The sequence below is a fragment of the Bos indicus x Bos taurus genome, chromosome 20 (genome assembly GCF_003369695.1).
Source record: "Bos indicus x Bos taurus breed Angus x Brahman F1 hybrid chromosome 20, Bos_hybrid_MaternalHap_v2.0, whole genome shotgun sequence".
Classification (NCBI taxonomy): Eukaryota; Metazoa; Chordata; class Mammalia; order Artiodactyla; family Bovidae; genus Bos; species Bos indicus x Bos taurus.
The window spans coordinates 25,056,507-25,080,069 of record NC_040095.1 but is presented as its reverse complement, the minus strand read 5'-3'; the positions used below and the strand labels follow the sequence as shown (position 1 = coordinate 25,080,069).

At 39.9% G+C, this 23,563-nt stretch overlaps 1 protein-coding gene across 1 annotated transcript in view; it reads right to left on the bottom strand.

The window, feature by feature from the left end:
* Positions 1-4,519: 4,519 nt before the first annotated feature.
* Positions 4,520-23,563, bottom strand: part of ARL15 (ADP ribosylation factor like GTPase 15) — a 461,702-nt gene continuing 442,658 nt past the window's right edge. Inside the window, exon 5 of the mRNA XM_027520528.1 lies at positions 4,520-7,257. Coding sequence (XP_027376329.1) covers positions 7,111-7,257 — 147 coding nt within the window. The 3' untranslated portion in view covers positions 4,520-7,110. The remainder of the gene's footprint in view (positions 7,258-23,563) is intronic.

Below are 23,563 nucleotides of genomic sequence, written 5' to 3'. Positions count from 1 at the left end.
CCAGTGGGTTATATAGCTTATGTGTGACTCCTTCTGTCTGGGCATGTGAATTGTGGTTTGTTTGTTTTTACAGATGCTCTTACTGTTGCTGTTCAGTCGCTAAGTTGTGTCCGACTCTTTGTGACCCCATGAACTGCATGCAGCATGCCAGGCTTCCCTAGCCTTCACTGTCTCCTGGAGTTTGCTCAAACTCACGTCCATTGAGTTGGTGATGCCATCCAACCATCTCATCCTCAGTTGCCCTCTTCTCCTCCTGCCCTCAATCTTTCCCAGCATCAAGGTCTTTTCCAATGAGTCAGCTCTTCGCATCAGGTGGCCAAAGTATTGGAGCTTTAGCTTAAAAGCAGTCCGTCCAATGAATATTCAGAGTTGATTTCCTGTAGGATTGTCTGGTTTGATCTTCTTGCAGTCCAAGGGACTCTCAAGAGTCTTCTCTAGCACCACACTTTGAAGGCATTAATTCTTCAGTACTCAACCTTCTTTATGGTCCAACTCTCATGTCCACACATGACTACTGGAAAAACCACAGCTTTGGCTATACGGACCTTTGTTGGTAAAGAGATCTCTGCTTTTTAATATGCTGTCTAGGTTTGTCATAGCTTTCCTTCCAAGGAGCAAGCATCTTTTAATTTCATGGCTTCAGTCACCATCCTCAGTGATTTGATTTTGAAATCCAAGAAAATAAAATCTGTCATTGCTTCCACTTTTTCCCCTTCTATTTGCCATGAAGTGATAGGACCAGATGCCATAATCTCTTACTGTTAGGTAGAAGAGAACACAGGAGACTGCTACCGTAGAAGAATTATGTTCTTGGAGATTCATCATTTCAAATATAGATCATTTATCAGATCACCAGACAGAAACATGAGACCACGCTGTTCTAGAGAAAAAGGTAAAGCTTTGTGAATATAGAAAAGATGAAAAAAAAAACAAAACAAAAAACCAGTAGGTGATTGACAGAGTTTGGTTTTGCAACTTGAAGGCAATTTGTGTGCTAGGCACATGCTCCATTGTTATAGCGGAAAAACAGAAGAGGGCTGCTAGCTTTACAGAGTTCTATTTAGAAAGACACTAAAGAGAGGGAAAGCCTTTTTGACATATGTGTGTTAGATTTCTAGTTTTATTAATGGTCTCAAAGGAAACTATAAAGCATTAAAAGACAATTTGACATTAGTAGGGCTGAAAACCAGAAATTAGGACCAAGAAAAAGTATTTTAAAATCTAGAGATTCAAATTACAATTGTACTACAGAAAAGCCCTCCAAATAGAAAAACATTCTCTAGAGTCACAGAAATAACCCAACTTAACCAAATGCCACAGGAATGAAAGTTCTACAAAGACAGGCACCAAGACTGCGCTGTTCAGTGCTGTGTCTAACACAACACCAAGGGCACAGTAGGTGTTCAGCAACAACATACCAGATGCACAAAGAAAATAAAAGCCTAAAATGATCAAAACCAAAAGTTTCAACTGTGAGATAAAACCTGTAAAAAAATATCATGGTAAATTGGCTCTTGACAAACTGTCATCTGAAAAATCCTGTTGAAGCAGCTTAATAAAAGTGTTGGGTTGAAACACCCCATGACTAGAAAGTTGTAAAACAACTGGAGAAGGTCCAGAGCCAAGCCTGACTTGCTCCAGATGATAGAGAGTGACAGCCAGACTTATTGTTTGCATTCCTGTCTCTGCCTTTTGGTGAGCAGTTTCCGCTCCAACCAAATCGTCTCATTTTTAATTTACTCTATTTATATGTCTAATGATTTAATATCACACCATACCAGTCTGGCCTTCAGGTGCCCTTGACACACATTTTTCTGACTGACCTTTCCATATACTATACATAAACCAGCCAGAAATCATGTATCTCCATAGGAGTATCTCAGGTGAGGATCATGGTTTTACTTCTTTCTCCAGAAACAGCCTTTTTCAAAGGCTCCATCTGAAGGAGGCCCCCACCCCCTGCCACCCCATGTCTTCTGTAAGCTGTCCAGACATGGAGGCATCAGATCAGGTCTTCTAGTCATTCCTCTGCTTGCAAAGCAATCATTTACAGGCGTTTGGTGTTTGGTCTGACGTCTTTTTGATGCCGAAGCTCCAACCTTTGTCTCCATGAGTCACTTGTCAGTAAAGGCTGTGGCACTCTAGGCTGGATTTCACACCTGGAAGGGTTGCTTGTGATGTAAGTCATCGTAGGCTTTTTTGAAATGACCACCTCCCCCACCTCTCTATATGCCACGAGGAAACGGGAATGAGGGAGATCTGGGAATCTGATGCTTATTCAAGGCTTGTTTTCATTTGTCAGTATGTATCTTGTCCCTATGTGTTTGGAGCCAGGTTTTCCTCTCTGAGTACAATACTGTCAACTCACCTCCATGGTTGTAATGTTGCTGCTAAAAAAGAACCTGGATGAATGATCTCTGTAGAGTGTTTTGAGAACACCAGAATAAGAGGGACAGGTTTTTGAACAATAAAGGAAGAAGGGAAAAGAAGAACTCATCATTCTTTGGTAGTTTGCAGATCACTTTTCCCCCCCAGAGGATCATTTCTTTAAAGTGCCACTTGACAGCTATGCCCAAGTCCGTCACAGTTGTAGAGATGTGCACTGGAGCAGTACGGGGTCAGGAGTCAGACTGGGTCATAAACCAGGCTTGTCCCAGCAAGGCATGAAATCGAGGTCCTTTTCCTTATTCTCCAAACTGGCACCAGTGACCTCACAAAGTATATATGGTAAGTGAAGCTGCTTTAAACCACAAAGCCTGAAATTATTTCCTTCTGAAAATTCAAACTATTTCCTTCTGATTATTCAAATTGCATATCCCATGGAAACTCTCTGCAATTTGAGGACTTGAGCAGAGGATAAAAATGTTGGGGTGAGCTAAGTCTAAGAACATCGTTGGTGGCCTTTCTAATGCAGGACCCAATGATCAGAGCCATCCTCATGGAGCAGAGACAGGAACGTACAGAAAATGTGATAGACGAATCATGCACTTTTTACTTCACCCTCTTTTGTAAGGAAAGAAGGATGTATATTAGAGAGATTCTTCTTGGTGCCTTTTAAATCTTTTGCACTGGTTTTCACAGAACACCACTTCATGAAGAGGTTGTCACACACAGATGAATGCCCTGGATGGGAAGTCAGAAGTTCCAGCTCTTAGGAAACAGTAGGTGGAAGGAGAGTTTTTCATTCAAAGAATATGGGAAAAGGGGAGGGGAAACTGATATCCCATCTAAGGCTTCTGGGTCTCACAGGGATCCTTTTCATGTTCCTAAATCAGTCCAAGGGGGGTGGGGCAGGGTGCCAAAATGGGCTCATCAGTCACTCCGTGCATCCAAGCTGGAAAACATTTAACCCTGAGATGCAAATCATTTAATCACGCTGACTCAGTGGGGACCAAAAGTTGTGAACCCTTGGGATCCAGGAATTCCCAACATGATGTGATAATGCATTTCACAGCATGAACTTCAGATCTCTAGGACCCAGGCTGGGAAAAAGATGGCAGGGAATCTACATTCTCCTAAAGTTTTATCCTTCCCTCCAAATGCATTGAAAAGGAGGGATCCCCAAGGGGAACTCCCACTTCCCGCCCCCTCCACATATCTTTTTCTTTCTGTTTGCACCATTAGGTCAGGAGGTTAATGAAAATGCACTCTAAAATTATAAAGAGGATAAAGCCAGGCATGAATATTAGATTTCCACTGGAGTCTGAATATTCCATCTGCACATTTTTAAGAAAACCCCATTTGCTGCAAATCTTACAGCTTTGTCTACATTTTGCTTGGATATGTCTGAAGTGCTTAGGAATTTGGTAAATGCTAATTTGCCTACCTTGGAAACAAAACTAGGAAGGCTGGTTGGTTCCTAGCTTAGACATGAGGTGTTGCAAGCTTTCTGTGTAGCTGAATAATTTGTCAGGAAAATGTTGGGACCAAACAAGAGTTGGGGATTATATTTTTCATTTTCTATCATGTGTTTTCCCCCTCCCATTTTTCTTTAGCTTCTTCGTCCATCTATCTTTTAATTTTTCTTTTTCTTTTACAGAATACTCTTATCCTTAAGGATGGACCTGTAAATACACAGCATTTCCTCTTGAGTCACTTAAAAATATTTACTTACTTCTTCGGGGCATCAATCCGCATTAAAGGACAAAATTCATTGCACCAAACAGCAACTCTTAGAAAGTTGCTTCTACAGCAAATATTATAAAATGATGCTTTGATTGAAGGATGACATCTGACATTAACGTCCCGATTGTGCTCACTCATTCTGAAGGAATGGCTCCAATGAAAGTAAATTGCTGCTGAAGACAAACCAACTGGAAAAGACCCTTGTGCTTTTTTTTTTCTTTCTTTTTTTGTCTCTTAAGGTTTTCACAATGGCTTCAAAGGCAATGTGAATTAATCATTTGTTTTGACCCAAGAGCGGCAGAACTTATTTTGAAGACTTAAACAGGCAACACAAATGTAAACAGAAATCTGGGACTCCCAAATGCTAAAGTTGGAAGGAGTCAGTCTGAAAACATCAATTCTACTCAGCGTTTATTTTCACTTGAAGAGAGTGGAAATCATATAAATCACGGACAAAACGAGTTCTTCTTGCCTGGCAATTGTCCACATGAATCTGTTAACCTTTAAGTATAGATACAGAATTTTTTAATAGAAAGACAGGGCAATATGGCAGTTAGTTAGCAACTGATAGTGTAAACTACAGGAGATACAAAGTTCTGTCATATAAATTAATTGCCATTACAAAAAGGCAACTGCTTGAGCTAAGAAGGTACAAAAACTGGTAACTTCCATAAATATAACAAGAAGCTTAAGTGAAGAAATACATAACAGACTGTTTTTCCTATATAATATTCGAATATGCAAACTAAGACACCTGTGGCACTTTACAGGAAGTAGGAATACGACAGACCACGCACACCACCCTCCCACCCACCCACGTCCGCCCAAGCCCCCTCCCCTCCCCCCAAGTGGATTTCCCAAACACAGCAAATTCTAGGGTTACAAGGACAGGATGCCGCATGGAAGCAGCAAGACGGCGAGCTCTGAACTGCTAGACAAAGAAGGAGCCTTATTGACAGTTGTAAAGCATTAGGCGTCAGACAGAAACTTGTCAAAAACAGCTGTTGTTGGGTACTGATTGATACTGTTTTCATTCTGACGGCTGAGACACTGCAGACAGTCGTGGGTCTGAGAAGAAGCCCATCCCTGGCGCACATATGAACACACACAGACAACGGGAAGTCATTTAACAGATGGCTTAGGAGCACTCAGCTACGGGATCTTAAAAAGACAACATTACATTTAATGAACTTGCAGAGAAAGCAATGCCTAATAATCATTTATTTTTCATAGAAGATGAGCACAACAGGACAAAATAAAAGCAGGAATTGTGCAAGTGGTCATTGGAATAAAAGTTCTGTGCTGCTCATGGGTTACATTTTAAAAATATTCCAGGATGCTGCAGACCAAATCTGAATATGAATCTTTTTTGACTCATTTCATTAAAAAAAAAAAAAAGAAAGCTTAAAAGAACTGTTCAATGTTTCAAAGGTAATGATTTCCTTAAAATTTACCCACAAGATCAAACCACAAAAACTGTATCTGAATGACATATATCTTCTGGAGAATTACAAGGTATTACATCACCTTGTAACTGAATGCGAGTCTGTGGTATTTGGGAATCAGTCAATGGAAAAAAAATTCCAAACATGTTTTTATTGCTCAGGTGAAAGGAGCAGTTTTCTCTCATTCATTCACTTTGCAGTTTAAATGGTCAAAAATCTACAAAATGTGCCAAAGGGTATTTTATCCATTAACTTCAATATCCATAGATTATTCCTGATTTAGAAAAAGTCAAAGGTGCCAAAACTTGGTAAAACTGTACATTTATCTCTGTATAATTTTATCATTTAAACTAAATGCAAAAAACAAAAACAAAACAAAAAAACAGTTCCAAAGACTGAATCTAGGCCTTAAAATTATTTATTTGCTGCAGCCCTAGCACACTTTTAAGGGCATACTGAAACCCCTGAAAATAGAGGTTTATAATAGAAATACTGATAGACCTTTAATTACTGGATGGAGACATTGACAGACTCCATTAAACTACATTAGCACTTACTGAATGACTACACAGATGATTCTGCCTTTATTATCTTTGTCAAATCCACACCAGCTTAAGCCCTAGCCAGTATAAACTATACTTCATTTGGCTGTTTTTAAAAAGTTTTGCCTATTATTTTAAAAATTACTTTCTCTATTTAAATCAGACATAAGATTTTTACAAAAAGGTTTTCAGAAACATATTACACTGCAGCTTGACTTAATGTGGAGTAATTTTTCCATTAAAAAAATATTTGAGGACTTGATGAAACAGTAATCAGTGATGCATGCACTGTGCCTAAATTTCCTCTAACTCTTTTCAAAAATGGAAATAATGTCTTTGCTCTTAACAAAGTGGACTGAGGGAGAGGGGACTGAGGGAGACTTTAGATGTAATAAAAAAAAAATTAGGCATCTTGTCTTTAAGTTCTTTGAAGTCAATTTTACTATGGCAAGGATATTCCTTTCTGATAAGGTGATTAACTGAAGTTTTTGGTGCTTATTTTTTCCCATATGCTGTAAGGCCAGTATACAAAAAACTTAAAAATAAGATAAAACCACCCAGAGACTTTGAAAATAATACACATATTATGGGGAACGCCAGTCACACAACACTCCACCCCAAACCCAGGGTAAATGAGCCAAGGTTCTCAGTCTCCCTGAGTCCTCTATAAGGGATTGATTTCTATGAGCCACAAATTCCATCCATTTTAGCACAGAGAAGAGCCGCTTAGAACAACAGAAGGAAGAGACATGAGGTGAAGATAATTAGTGGTAAACAGAGAATAAATTCTCTCTCAGTAGTGTGTACTTGACGGTAATGCCGATGATAAGTCACCTGATTTACAGAATATTCACTTTAGCAGAGAAATGAGAGTTTGAGATAATTGGGAGAAAACTGATACTGAAGCCATTACAGTCTTGATACCAAAATAAAATTAAAAGGAGAAACTAACATGATAGGTTCAAGGCCTTGTGGGAACCCATTTTCTTCACCAGATTTCACATTCTTACAGCTTCATGGTCTTCTAACAAGTTTATCAGCTGAGAGAAGCTGTCTTTCAGTGCCTCCATGTCATCCAGTGAGCAGGGCTGCAGAATCCAGCGTTTTCCACGTGCGAGTGGTTCAAGTTCAAAATATTTTTTGACCTTAATTGGGGGGAGGGAGAGAAACAGATTATTAATTACATCAGAATCTTTCTCTTACTGAAATTTAGTGAGTTATGAAGTAGAGGCATTTTAAGAAGCTATGTGAACTTGATGTTCAGGACTTTCTAGAATCCCATCTGCAGCTGTGGTTATAACATGGGTTATATGTTGTGACCTGCGAGTGTTTTCTTTAGGGGTGAATGAACTGCTGGCGAGCTACCATTCCACCCATTCACTTAACAGCATGGGAGGTCTGATGAAGTCTGAGAAAGAATTATATGTACTATGGCACAGGTCAAAAATACACAGCAAAACACCAAAAAGTTGCAATTCAATCAAAGTAATTCTAGCAGAATGACTTTCATTATATCACCTTGCTAACTTACTAAACTGGTAACAGCCAATAATATGTACACTATCAATTACACAAGACAGTTATTTTGATCAAACATACACACAACAAAAAAATATAATTTAAATAAGCCTTTGTCTCTCTCATTTAAATATGTGTCTCTGGCATGTGTTTCTGAGACCTGGGAAAGTGGTTTTCTAGTTAAGAGATGGAAAGCGAGTGCATGTACATACATATATATATATACTTATATAAATATACATACATAAAGTCTCAGCTTTCTTTTCCTCCCAGTCATGAATTTTCAGGGAGAAAAAAATCAAGACTTTATAACTGTTACGTGGGGTGTAGCATATGCTATCGGAAAAACCTATTCTACTATGAACTGGTCACAAGTCACTCTTAGATACTGACTAAGCATATAGGATTACCGACTCTGGACAGCAAATAAATATCAAATAATCATGGTTTCCAGAAGTACTGATGATGTTTCTCTCAAAGGGTATGATAAAGTACAAAGTCCATGGAGCTACATACACACACATACATGCACACACACTGTGTCACACGAGAACAAGATATTGTACTTTGGTAGCAGGGGTTACATTATATCAAACAGTGAGTAGCAACAACAGAAGAAGTATTATCCAAAGACATTCTTTGTCAACAAGCTGAGTTAAACCCCATGTGTCATGGAGTTAGCACTTGCCAAGGTGTTACCTTAATCAATACCTTGACCCAGAAAAAAAAGGTGTTCCAATCTTATGCCACTTCCAAATGTGGTTTCATTTTGACTTTATCATCACAAGTACCAGACTACTGTTAACAGCAGAGATATTCCATTCAAAGTGGTATTAATATGTGTGTACATTTTTTCTGTAAGAAGATATAAATAACACTAAGCTTTTACGGTACTTTAGGAATCCCAAATATGCTAACACTTTACAGTTCAGTGTGTCCCAAAAGTCCTTCAAGGGATGTCTGCAAATTCATAACAAATACTCCTCCTAACAACAACAACAAAAAGTCCTTGAGAATGGAAGGACTCTCATTAATTCTGATTCTGAAGAGTAATGGGAAGCTCATTTACAGATCAGAAAATGGGTCCATGACTTCAGAACAATTTTTGGCCAAGGTATTTTATAAATCAGAGGAATTCTCCCTTACAGAAAATGTAAGGTTCATTCTTTTAGTTTCTTTAGGGCAATGAAAATGACTTACTTTAATAAGAATCTGAAATTGCTTGTGCAAAGACCAGGACCAAGAACCCAGTTTGCCTCCTCAAGGGAGTTTAAAATCAGAGGCTAGTCTCTCTGATTATGGCACAAAGAGGGCTTCAGGCTGTGTCACAGAGGGAAGTTGTGTTTATGATGCAATATGCTATTTGATCAACGACGCCTCCCATCAAGAGTGGGCAATTTGTCGGACGCAAATCTGGTACAGGAAGGAAGTTGTACCCTTGTCACACTGTATAACTTCACATCTAAAAGAACAGCATTTTAAACATTGCTAACAACTGGCAAGAGGACTAGTGGCAAGAAATCCAGTAATATTAAAGGCTAACACAGTATGTGCATATTACTAACACTACTTTCTCCAAATGGTCTAGTAGCGTATTAACAAGTAATTTAAAAACAATGTTAGGAATAGATGTAGATAATTACAAAATATTGTAACTTGTGATATTTGACAGTATGGATCAGATACAAAAGCACAATAAGGATTTTAGCTACTAGGCAACTGAAAATATAGTCTATGATGCAGGCACACTTGGAAGTTAATAAAGATGTCCAAAGGTAGTTATGTTTCAGAAGTTGTTCCTGCTGAATATTAACTATGAGAAGGAAATGGAAGCTTTGATTACAGGGTGGTCACCAGATGAAGGAGCCTACTGGTGTTAAGCCGACAACTATGGTGGGTAACCTGAGATTTTCAGATCTGTAACCTAAGTGGGTATCTAATTCTCCCATATTCACTTTCAGTTCAGTTCAGTTCAGTTCAGTCGCTCAGTCGTGTCCAACTCTTTGCGACCCCATGAACTGCAGCACGCCAGGCCTCCCTGTCCATCACCAACTCCTGGAGTTTATTCAAACTCGTGTCCATTGAATTGTTGATGCCATCCAACCATCTCATCATCTGTTATCCCCTTCTCATCCTGCCTTCAATCTTTCCCAGCATCAGGGTCTTTTCAAATGAGTCAGTTCTTCGCATCAGGTGGTCCAAGTATTGGAGTTATAGCTTCAGCATCAGTCCTTCTAATGAATATTCAAGACTGATCTCCTTTAGGATGGACTGGTTGGATCTCCTTGCAGTCCAAAGGACTCTCAAGAGTCTTCTCCAACACCACAGTTCAAAAGCATCAATTATTCAGATCTGTAACCTAACTGGGTATGTAATTCTCCTATATTCACTTTACTGGTATCCAAATGACTCCACACCACTCTACATTTATAATATTTAAAAAACAAGTTTGGCATTCCAATGATATTCAAGTACAGTACATGACTGTGTTTGCTGTGGGAACATAGCTTTTCACTATTCAGAGTTTTATGTTCCTAAAAACAAAGAGTACAATACAAAAGAGGGGAAGATGAAGACAATGCTCTGTCTTAAACTTTTTCTTCAGGATAAAATTTTTATTTTGTTTTCCTATATTAATCTGAAGAGCACATTTTACCACCTCCCCCCAGTACTACAATAAAAATTACCTACTCACACACTTGACTTGTCCATAATCGCTTTTTCTGTCCTTCTACATGCCAGAGTATGATTTTAAAGAAAGATGTTTAAGTTTGACCAACATAAATCATATGCTTACATATTAAAGGTTAAAAAAACTGCCTACGATGCAGGGATCTGTTTTTTATGATGAACATCATTTTTTAAATGGTTATTTTCTTATCAAAATAACCATTTAAAAAATGACTCAAGAGAAATGAATCTAACTCTTTTTGACTACTTTATCAGCTGCTTAAATGTCATGGCTAACTGGAAACTGCTGGAATTAGGAGCTGGTGGTTGTTTCACATTGGCTTCTGGCGATGGCACTTGGGGTAATGACATCAGAATACAGCTGCCTGGCAACCTGTGGTCACTGAGCTATTTTCGGGATGGCCACAGAGAGTGGGCATTTGTCAGTGGCCATGAATCCACCCTAGAGATAGGAAAACAAAGCCACCATAAGTTGCCAACCTATTTTAGCTATGTCATCAGGGCCCTTTCTTCCTTCATGAAACTGTGGGGTGACTTGCATTACTGCATTCCATTATCCCCACATCGCATTTACTGTAAAGTCCTAATATAACAGGGACAAATCGGTACCCTCTCATTGCTGCTAATTGTAGCAGCTGTTAAACCTGTCACACGTTGCATAGCACAGGAGACCCCCTCGTTGGGTGGGGGATGTCTTTCATGTGTCCCTGAGTGGAGAAGTAACAAAATAATTCTTTCGTATGTAACGAACCTCTAATGAGGCTATAATGATATTCACTGTTTTCCCTATCTTGCCCTTCCTTCAAAAAACATGTTCAAAAATTTTATTTTTGGGACTTGCCTTGTGGTCAGTGGCTAAGACTCTGTACTCCCAATGCAAGGGGCCTGGGTTCAATTCCTGGTCAGAAACTAGATCCTACACGCTGCGACTACGAGCCGACATGCCCCAACTAAGGAGCCCATGTGCCACAGCAAAGACTCCAGGTGCTGCGCCTGAGACCTGGTACAGCCAAACAAACAAATAGTTTTTAAAAATTTTATTTTTAATTCCTGCAAATCTGTTGTGACCAAATTTCTGGAAGTCATGTAAATAGTTTCTGAAAAAGATAGGTCTTTCCTTTTTAAAAACCTGCAAATCTTATTTATAATGATAAGCTGCTTGTTTTTCTTCTGTTTTTGTTATTACACCATGTAAGCAGTGCATGGTCTGAGTTGGCTTCGTTTTCCTTTAAACACTTTTGAGGAGCAGGGTCTACACCCAAGGGGTTACTGTTCTCATGTTACATGGAGTTGCTTTGTAAGCTCAGATATTTATAAACAGCACTTTGACCCACACTCATGTCTGTCAAGGTGTGACAGCTTTTTAGGATATGTGGGACTGTGTTGTGTACCTTAGAATATGCCACCCCTACTCCTAGCAAATGCAATGCCATTAGTACCAACCAGTCTCTGCTATAGCTAAAAGAATACTTCCTCCTCGAATGTCCAGAATATCACCTGGCGTAGTCCTGCTCCTTGGAGAAGGCAATGGCACCCCACTCCAGTACTCTTGCCTGGAGAATCCCAGGGATGGGGAAGTCTGGTGGGCTGCTGTCTATGGGGTCGCACGAGTCGGACACGACTGAAGTGACTTAGCAGCAGCAGTCCTGCTCCTGCAGGTATCTCTTGCCCCTGTCTGGAGCTATTTGCTTATTTTTCCATACTTTCACCACTAGAGATAGAAGCTGGATATTTTCTTTCTTTCTTTTTTTTTTATTGCTTTTTTAAGTCACACACTATTGTTATTGAAGTCACTCAGTCGTGTCCGACTCTTTGCGACCCCATGGACTGTAGCCTACGGGGCTCCTCTGTCCATTGGATTTTCCAGTCAAGAGTACTGGAGTAGGTTGCCATTTCCTTCTCCAGGGAGCTGGATATTTTCTACCCTGATGCTTCCCCATATCCCCATCTACACACAATACATATGTTCTCTCTGCAGGAAACTAGCCGATTACAGTGGACCTCTCTTATCGCTTGCGGGGGATGTGGTAGGGAGAGGAGCTGAATAAGGAGGTTTGGAAATCTGCATCCTGAAAGCTGGCTTCCCATAGCTTCAGTCATGCAACCCCTACTTCTTGAAGGAGGCTGGAGAGTGTTGCTCTAATGAGCTACCTGTGCCAGCGCTCCCCTTGCTAACATACAGGGTCCCACTGATTCAAGAGAATACTGTAAAACCAAAACAAAACAGAACAGCAGCCTGACAAGGGAATGGTCCTTGCCATTTGTGTGTTCAGATTACAAGTCCCCTCCTCATTCCTGGCTTCTTGGTGGCTATGTACAGCTTAGTGCTGCACAGTTTACTAAAGGCTTTTTCACTCAGAGCACTATGATTCTATCTCAGCTGAAAGTAAGACAAGCAACTGATTCAAATAAAGAGGGATGTGAATATTTGGAATAATTCTGAAATCATGTACATCAATTTGAGTAAGAAGAATCTTGGTAGAAGGTGGTTAAAAAAAAAAAAAAAAAAACTTTAGGAATGAAGGCGCCTTCTTTCTTCATCTTTTGTGAAGGAACCAGGACTCACAGAGTCTAGGCTGACAGCTTCAGCTCCTTCCAAACTGATAGTGACAGGTCAACAGATAAGACAGACAGTAGAGATGACAGGGTGACGATTGTCAACAAAATTCAGAAAGCTGGGAAAAACTGCAGCTAGTGGATTTGCTGGGTAGAAGGGAAAGCTGGAGGGTGATGCGAGAGAACACAGCTCAGGTAACTGTCCTGAATTCAGTGGATTCAACAGGATTTCTTCATCATAGCAATGTGTCCACTGCATGGTCTTTAAAAAGAACTGCATGAATAATGTTTTTTTGAGACAGGTTCATATTGATTAACTCTTTGATAAAAGTATGGTCTGGGGGTAAGGGATAAATTAAAAGTTTGGGATGAATAGATACATACTACTATATATAAAATAAACAAGGACCTAGTATGTAGTACAGAGAACTACATTTGTTATTTTGTAATAACTTATAATAGAAAGGAATATGAAAAAGAATATATATGTGTATATATTAATGGTATATACTTAATGCACACATTAAATACATATGTGTATATGTATCTCTTTGCTGTACACCTGAAACTAACATAACATTATAAATCAACTATACTTCAATTACAGGCTTCCCTGGTGGCTCAGATGGTAAAGAATCTGCCTACAGTGCAGGAGACCTGGGTTCAATCCCTGGGGTGGGATGATCCCCTGGAGAAGGGAATGGCACCCCACTCCAGTATTCTCGCCTGGAGAATTTCAGGGACAGAGGAGCTTGGCAGGCTACAGTCCATGGGATTGCAAAAAGTTGGACACAACTGAGCAACTAACACACACACACACACTCTCTCTCTCTCTCCAATTAAAAAAAAAAGTTCTGTCTGGATGATAAATTTACCCCAGGGCTCCAATTAAGAAAGGATGCAAAGAAAGCCTGAATGTATTATAAAATGTATAGGACATTGTCCATGACTGTTAAAAAGGGAGTGGGACTTGCCTTGGCTACAACCTAGCTCCTTACTGCAGTCACTCACTGTATTCACATGTCACACTGGGGAAGAAGCTTTGTATTTAAATATTGACTCTGTGCTTTCTCTTTCCAACTCCAGACACAAGGATGTCGGATCATACGGGTCAAGAAATTGGCCATGGTTTGGAGAATTTACACCATGGAAATCTGCAAGAGTACCAAACTAGGACTTTTTCTTTCTAGAGAATTGGCTGTTAAACTCTTACTAGCACATCACTAAGTACATGCATCTTGTATGAATGTTTGCAAAGGGGTTCTCCAGCTTAGCTTTTTTTACTGCAGAAGTTCATGGAACAGGTTTCACTTGGTAACCTTCAACAAAGTCAAAGAGAACTTTGCCCAAGCCATGGCTCCAGGACGGGGTCTGGAGATGAAGTGGCTGGGCATCATTAAGATTCTTTGGAGTGCATTCTTGGCAGCTGGTTCAAAGAAAGGTTAGTCTAGAGAGAGCAGCACCAGCTGTTCTCCTTTCCATTGTACTGCTTGCGGGATTCTTAGAAAGGCACTAAATGTGTCACTAAAGGTAGAAATAAGCAATGCAAGTAAAACCAATTTGCCACAGTCCCGAAGATACTACCACATAGAACAGATATTATTTCTTTTTACTGTAATAGGGACCAGAAAATGACAACTTGATGCTAACCAATATGACAATACTACTTTGGGGTTTATGTTTATAACGGACAATTGGTTTCAAGAACACTGGGTATAAAAAAAAATGTAGTTCTGATAATATGGCTTGTTTCTTAAGCAAAGTGCGGCATGTCTGACCTTGGAATAATTAAAAACCAGACAAATGACTGCAGGTTATGACCTGTGATTGAGCCTCACCCTTATTAGAAGTCTTCTTGTCCAGGCAGTAACCTCTGCGTGCACAGAATGCTATATGTTGTGATAGTAATTACATAGAGATCCAGCATTTCACTGCACAGGAGGATTTAGCCTTCCCCAGAAAAGCCAAATAAAATCATCCCATTTGCTTTGGCAGTGAGATTTAGGACCTGAAAAACATTCTTATTTGTGTTTAATTTGTTAACTTGGAATTACAGAGCAAATTACATCTATTTTCTCTTTTTTGATATACCTGGGGGTGGAGGTGATTATTCACTTAGCCCCAAGCTTTCTAGCAGATCATCACTGTAAAAGCCATAGATTTAGATAGGAGTGCTTCCTGTCTGGGGGGAGCAATGAAATATACCTGGTCTCTCCATCTATACCCTTCTCTACTCCAGTTATCCTACCCGGCCCACTGCAGCTGGGGTGATTCCTGCACACAGGCCTTGCTCCAGCTCCTGCTTCCCACCCCAGATGCCTCCATCCACAGGTGGAGAGGATCGCCTCTGAAGATGCAGGAGATGTCCTCCTGTCATCTCAAGGGAAGCCTTAATGTTATAGAAGAAACTTTTCAAAGTGACCTTAGTCACAGTAGCCACCATTGGTTGCCTCCTCAGCACTTAGGCACTATGAATTCCCTGTAAATAAAGTTTTATTGGAACACAGTCATGCTTATTCAGTTATTTATGGCTGCTTTCATGATACAATGGCAAAGGTGAGTCATTTCCACAGAGACACTGTGTCCTGCACAGCCTAGAAGAGTGCCTATCTGGCCCTTTAGAGAAAAAAAATTGCCAAGCCCTGGCTACAGCCTCCTGCAGCTTCCTGCTCTGTCCAGCAGAGGCTCGAGGAGCACTTGGCAGGGGCCTCAGTGTGACCTGGCTTGCCAGCCCTCCTCCTCTCCACTGTGCCTCACACTCTAGGGGGACAGAGAAGTTGGCTTTTATAACTTGGCCAAGATCCACTTATAATTTCAGATGTTTTCAATTGTGGTCTAGCAGACAGAAGGGTCATCTCTCAGCAAAGCACTGCTTCTTTGCTCTCTGTGTTCAGTCTGGGTTTCTTTCATGTGGAGACTTCCTAAAGGGCACAGATCTCCAGCGTGTGGGGCAACCTGTCAGTGTGAGGGATTTTGGTGTTCTTAGGATGGTTTTTAGTGCACAGAAATACCAGTTATTGTTACTTTGCAGTTTTAAAAGAGACTATACCATTTATTAAATTTATAGTATCTGAAATGTAGTTTTTGTTGAAGCTATTATAGTCAACTTAAAAATCTTAATACTGTATTTATATATTTGTTAAGTTTTAACAAATACATTGAAAAAACTTGAATTACTGTTTAGGTCCATTTCAAAACTTCATTTATAAGTGTAATATATTCAGTTTTCTCTTTAAGCATTTAGACTAAGAATCAAACATCCTGAAATACTTAAGACTTTTTTTCCAATAAGAATTCTTAAAAATTTCTTCCATTAAATTTATATATTCAATGACTCTCAAGTTCTGGAATATTCTATTTACAAGTTTAAATTCTCATACCTCTCTACACAGGAGGCCAATTCTGATCACTTACATATTTTAAATTAAATTGTATCTGCTTTTTTTCACTTAGCATAATGCTTTCAAGGTTCACCATGTACAGTACTTCAGTACTTCATCCCTTTTTACAGCTGAATGTTATATTATATGGATATGCTATATATTGTTTATCCAGGTTCACCAGCTGATGGACATTTGAGTTTCTTCTGCTTTTTGGCAATTATGTATTCAGTTATATGAACCATTACTTTCTCTTTAAAACAGACATTATCAATAATTATTATATAAATTAATAGGTTAAGATATTCAGACTCACTGGGGATGAAGCAGCTCCACAAGTCTAATGTGAATTTCATTTTCACCCAGATTCACTAGGATCTTCTAGTTTTACTAAGGTCATACAGATTTTGGAGAATTATTCTCCAATTTTTTTCATATGTATGAGTCAGTTCCTTGAGGGTATAGACAATGACAAAATGGTTTTGTATCCTCTAACGTACCCAGTACAATGTCAGACATAAATGTACTCAGTACAATGAAAGTATAATGATACGGGCAACACAATATGTAGTCTATTTCATCCCATATTAAAATGTTTGTAAAGGAGAGAGACTGAATATTGGAGAGAAGTTACCACTCTTCACAGTTAATTAGGCGAAGGTTTAGAAGGTGGGATTTCATGAACAGTTTCAAAACTGTAGGCCTAAGTGATTTAAACTCTATTATATACAAATGCCTGCAGGCAGCTGCAGTGAATTGTTTTGCAAACAAAAAGTAAACAGCCTATCATGGAAAACAGAACCCAGTCCAGAAATCCCAAGACCCACAGGACACTTATGTTTTGAGCTATTCCTTTAATCTATGTCCAAATAAAGCAACTAATTTTTATCGCAGAGAATGGAAAGCATTGACATATGCAAAAAGAGAAGCATCAGTACACTTGTCTCTGCATGCAGGTGCAGGCATCGGACTGTTCAATAACATCTATAACACAGCCATTAATTGAAGAGGCAGCAAGTTTCCAACAGCTCACCATTTTCTCTTTTCTCTTCTCTCCTTCCTTTATTCCACTCTTTCAAAACAGCTTTCATTTTGGATGCCAAGCACTTCTAGGATGTTACACTTGCTTCCGCATCCTCTATGGTTGGGAGACATGAGTGTATGAGAATACTCATAACGATTTATCTTTATTTCAAGAAGGTAAATATTATAAGTAGGAAAAAAATCCACCTATGAAAAACTTTCTCCTGGCAAGAGAATATGGTTGTTTAGTCCTACCTATATGAATGAGAGCTAGTCAAGTATGTACTAGACAGGAAGGAGAGTTAATGAGTGAAAGCCCCAAACACATCAGAGACAGCCAATTAGCTTGTCTGAAACACAGACTTGTAAAGCTATCAGTAACTTATAAAATGGTCTGCTACACACGAGTAAAATGTTGTTTAAATGGCTTGCTTAACTAGACGCATTCTCCATGAAATTGATTCTTTTAAGGTTATTTTTTTTTAACTTAATACTCATTAACTGTGTATATTGAAATGGCTGAGTGGGTGGGAGGGGGGGATAGATACCCTGCTACTGTAAAGCACGTGTTGAAGATGTGAATTTCATAGTTTATGAAGTTAAGAGGTATTGGGGAAAAAACAAACCTCATCCATTACCAACAATTCTGTCTGCCTCAATAATTGAAATGGATCAATTCAATTAGATTATTCCCCCTCTGCCTAGCTAAATACTTAGACGGGGACTGGCAGATGTGCTCGGAGGACCTTCCAATCTGAGAATTTATGCTTTTGTGTTACAGAACTGCATGCTTTTCCACCATAGCCTGTGATTTTGCAAAATGGCATGAGAGAAAGAAGACCCTGAGCCTGGTATATTTCAAATCTAACATGTGCCTCAGAGGGCACATCAAATTTCATCCCCGAAAGACTTACTTTACTAAAACATTCACAGTAACCTGATGTTACCTGACATATGAATGACAATTACTATACTATTTCACACTTCAGATGTTTTTGAAAAACACTCTTGTATATTTTTTAATTGGTTTCTGGCCATGCCTCATACTCAGTTTTTCCTGTTACTTAAGTCTCTGTGCCATAAATACACGTTGATCAATGGCTATCTGATCAGACAAGCAGGAGGACATGCTTTGATTTTTCAAGGTGCAACTTCTTGCTTATTCAATATTGGTACCCTAATGTGCTTCAATCGGAGAAGGCAATGGCACCCCACTCCAGTACTCTTGCCTGGAAAATCCCATGGATGGAGGAGCCTGGTGGACTGCAGTCCATGGGGGTCGCTGAGGGTCGGACATGACTGAGCGACTTCACTTTCACTTTTCACTTTCATGCATTGGAGAAGAAAATGACAACCCACTCCAGTGTTCTTGCCTGGAGAATCCCAGGGACGGGGGAGCCTGGTGGGCTGCCGTCTATGGGGTCGCACAGAGTTGGACATGACTGAAGTGACTTAGTAACAGCAGCAGCAATGTACTTTAATAAACCACTATCAGTTGGCCAACTCAAAGGATTCTTTGACTCAACAAAATATCAGGAAAAAATATATTTATGCAACGGTTAAGACACAGAAATCTTTAAAATGTAGTTTATATATTCTGGTTTACTTGGCTTTTATAATGGACTTAATGTGTCCCTTACCTCAGCGTCACAGTTGTGAGGTGTAAGAAAGCAAGAGCAGAAGCAACAAATCAAAATATTAATATATGGAACCCAAATAAACATGTTTAATACTGGACTTGGGGTACTATGGCAGCATGCTGTCCTAACAACAACAACATTTAGATGTTGGAGTAGATTCAAATTCTTGGGCCTTAAACAGGAGACAGACAAATATGGCAAGCCATGCATTGCTCAGCCGCCAATGGACGGTGCCAGTGGCCCTGTCCAGATGCAGAGATATTCAAAGGATATTCCTGTCAGCAGCTTGTCCTCTGGCTCCAGCAAGGAGCCACCATGGAAACACTGGGAGGGAAAGAAAAAACAGGAAGGCGTGGAGAGATGGGGGAGAAAGGCAGAAAAAGCTGACAGCTGCCTCAATCACACATCTGAGCAAGGGGAACAGGTAACAAATGGCCATGAAACAAACTGCCATGTTGTTAGTCACAGGGAGAGAATTTCTTTTCCTGCTGGCAATCTAGTCAGGAGCCTAAGATCCTGGCAACTGAGAAACATGAGCTTGGAAAGAGGCTTGCAGGCAGCCTGAGGAAAGAAAAGCTAAGTGGTAATCTGTCCTGAGGAATTTTAGCCAAAAAAGCCCACACAGGACTAGCTGAACTCAGAATTAAGCCTGTGAAATACAAGTCTGGAGAACATTACAATCAGACATAAAGAGAACACCAGAAATGAAGGTTAAAAAGCCACTGACTGGATTTATCACAGCACTGTTAGTGTGGCCTTGGGTCCTTGCTGTCATCCCAGGACTAGTCCAAACCATTAGCTCTCAACTGGGGAGAAGAGGCAAGGCAACTATTTCCTTGCGTGCCCACTTCCCCCACCCAAGGAAATGAAGCAACGTCAGGAGGTATTTTTGATTGCCACCACTTGGCAGAGGGCGGTTGGGAAGCGGGTGAGTGGGTACTTGCTACAGGTATCTAGTAGGTAATAGTCAGGGATACTGCCAAACATCCGAACATACACGGGACAGCGTCCCCCTCCCCCCAACAAAGAGCTATCCACCCCAGACATCAGTAATGCTGAGGCAGAAAAACTCAACTCTGAACTGACCTTTTAAAGGCAAAAATCAAAGAAGAAAGCCCTGTTAATGATTCAATGCATGGTTTATCAACATGAACCATCAGGCTCCTTCCCTGGAATCAGGAGATTTAGCAACTGGACTGGAAAGCTCCCCACGGAGGAGCACCAAAGGTCCATGGGATGTACTCTCTGTCCTCCTTTCTTCTTCAAAGTAGAAATCACTCGATCTTGGTAGGAGACCAGTGAGAATGTCAAACTGGCCTGAAACAAGCGCTGGAAAGAAGCAGTCACATTTCTCTCACTCTCCATATTCACTGTTTTGAGCTCTGGGGATACAAAGGTCCACAGTTCAAGTCCCGGGCCTCATGGCGTTTACTCAGCAGTGGAAGAAACTGACAGATACTAAGTGAATATGTAAGTAAAGTCCAGTGAAAAATAAGTGCCATGAAGAAAAAGAAAGCACGACAGAAATAATAACATTTACCATATAACTGATCCATAAGAGGGACTGACGGTGTAATACGAGTTAAAAATCAAGCAGTCACAAATGAAGACAAGTATTTAGCTGGCTTCAAAACAGAATTTCATATAGTTATGATCAAAACTCTCTCAATTAACTGCCACTTAATTGTCTAGGATTAGCTGACTCTTCATCACCCTACTACAAGACAAGGATTAAGGCTGACTATACAGTCAACATCCATGCCTGGTGGATACCACACTGGAATGACGAGACCACACCCTTGATCCTCAATACTGGGGCAGTTGATGCTCATGACTGGGGCAGACTGCTCTCTGGCACATCTGCTCATTTCTGCTCCTGAGTTATTCATAATTTTGCACTAAAGCAATCAGACTTGTTATTATCATTAAGTAATCTTGTTAAATGTAACACTAATGAGTGAAATGTGAACCTGAAAGGGGAATTTCTACTTCTACAGAAAACTAAATGGGATGGGTTCAAAGAAACCAAGAAAAAAGAGTCACTAAAAACAAACTGCTGTGGAATTAGATTTAGGTAAGACAACTCTAAAGGAATGGGAGGGAATGGGGGAAGATGGCTCCTCAAGCATCTTTAACTATGGTTCCACTTTAAGGAAACAGGAGCTGAAAATCATAAGTAAGGATTGTGTTTTATGCAGGAAATGTAATACAGAACTCTGACTAGTGGCCACATACTCAGAGAAAAGGCCTTGGACCAATATCAAAAGGTCAGTACCATTTGTATGTTTTAACTCAAATTACTTAGGGTATATATTTTATTTTTTTAATGACAAGATACTTTAACCAGTTCTTGATTACCAGTTCAGATCAGTCTGGATAAGAGAGCTTCTAAGTGTATATTTCAAATCACACATTTTATTCTGTCTGAATCAAAAGCCTTCTCAGAGGGGAAGTCATTAACACCCATTTCAGTCTGAGTAAAGAGTGTTGCATAAAATCATATCCACTGTCAGAATCAATATTAGAGTCTATCACCTCAATCCTCTTGTGAAACAAAGTACAGTATAAATAAATAAAATTAAAATACTCAAATCCATACTCACACATACCCACACCCCTGCAGTCTCCTACAGAAACAGTCTTATTTGTGAAAGCAAATTACAGTTAAAACTGGATTCCTCATTATTAAATACAATGCTGCTGCTAAGTCGCTTCAGTCGTGTCCGACTCTGTGTGACCCCATAGACGGCAGCCCATCAGGCTCCACCATCCCTGCCTGGGATTCTCCAGGCAAGAACACTGGAGTGGGTTGCCATTTCCTTCTCCATTGAATACAATATCCTTAAAAAATAATAAACATTTAGGGTTTGGATCTAGATGGTACAGTAAGAGGTTGTAGAGTTCATCTCCTCTCATGAACACATCAAAAATATATCGATATCTTTAACAGTTCTCACTGAAAACTAACCAGAAACTGGCAGAAGCACTCTACAACTAAGGCTATAAGAAAGATGACACAGGTGACTGAGTAGGAAGGAAAGGAAAGTGATCAGGTTGTGATCTGTGCCTCTGGGAGGAAACTCAGAAGAAAGAGATTACGAGGGTGGACAGTTGCCTTGGGGAGTGAACTGTGTTGGCTGTCCCAGTCCACCTGGCTTTTTGGAAGACGACTGAGACCAACAGAAGGACTGTGGGAAGCCTGAACTCTACTTCTGAGAAACACATGGCTTGCCCTGGGGCAGGGTGGAGAGAGGTCTGCTCTAGGATGCTGGCTTTCCCATGACTCCCTTGTGGGCTGTAAGCTCCAGCATGAGCTGAGTCAACTCTGCCCCAATCACTCCATGTCACAGCATGGCACTGCATCTGGGGTGGCCAAGACTGGAGAAAAGATTCTATCTTGGTATGCAGAGGCACCTGGGTCCAGACATAAAAGGAAGAATTAACATCTATCCTCAAACTATTTCCAAAAAATTGAAGAGGATGGAACACTCACAAATTCATTCTATGAGGCCATCATTACTCTAATACCAAAAACAGAGAGACGTTACAAAGAAAGAAAATTAATAGGCCAATATCTTCGATGAATATAGATGCAAAAATCTCCAAGATACAGTAAGTTCTTTACATGAGTTTTGTTTGGAGAGTGTGTTCTTAAGTCCAATGTCTTCTAAAGTCTGACAAAATTAGTGTAGGTACCCAACTAACACACTCAGCTATATAGTACCATACTATAATAGGTTTATAACACTTTTCATACATATAATACATAAAAAACAACACAAAGATAAAAACTTTTTTAGTCTTACATTACAGTACTTTGAAAAGTACAATAGCTGGCATACAGGGGCTGGCATCAAGTGAACAGGCAAGAAGAGTTACTGACTAGAAGAGGGAGGAGTTGTGGGAGATGCTAGAGCTGAAAAATTGTCAGCAGTAGGAGACACAGGGCAAGCTACAATTTCACTCACACCTTACATGACTTCCCTGATAGCTCAGTTGGTAAAGAATCTGCCTGAAATGCAGGAGACCCCAATGCAATTTCTGGGTCAGGAAGATCCGCTGGAGAATGGATAGGCTACTCCCTCCAGTATTCTTGGGCTTCTCTTGTGGCTCAGCTGGTAAAGAATCTGTCCTCAATGCGGGAGACCTGGGTTCGATCCCTGGGTTGGGAAGATCCCCTGGAGAAGGGAAAGGCTACTCACTCCAGTATTCTGGCCTGGAGAAAATTATGGATTGTATAGTCCATAGGATTGCAAAGAGTCAGACACTACTGAGCGACTTTCACTTCACTTACGTGACTGGACATATGAATGCTTGTCTGCATCTTGGAAAGTCCACAACTTAAAGGTTCATATGTAGGGGACTTTTCGTATTAGCAAAATGAATCCAACAATATGTAAAACTGATCACATACTATGATCAAGTTGAATTTATTCCAAAGATCCAGGAATGGTTCAGTATCCATAGTATTAGAAGTCCTAGCCACAGCAATCAGACAAAACAAGGATTCAGACTGGAAAGGAAGTAGAATTGTCACTATTTGCAAATGCCATGATATTTCATATAGAAAACCCAAAAGTATCCACCCTAAAACTATTAGAATCAATAAATGAATTCAGTGAAGTTGAAAGATATAAGATTAC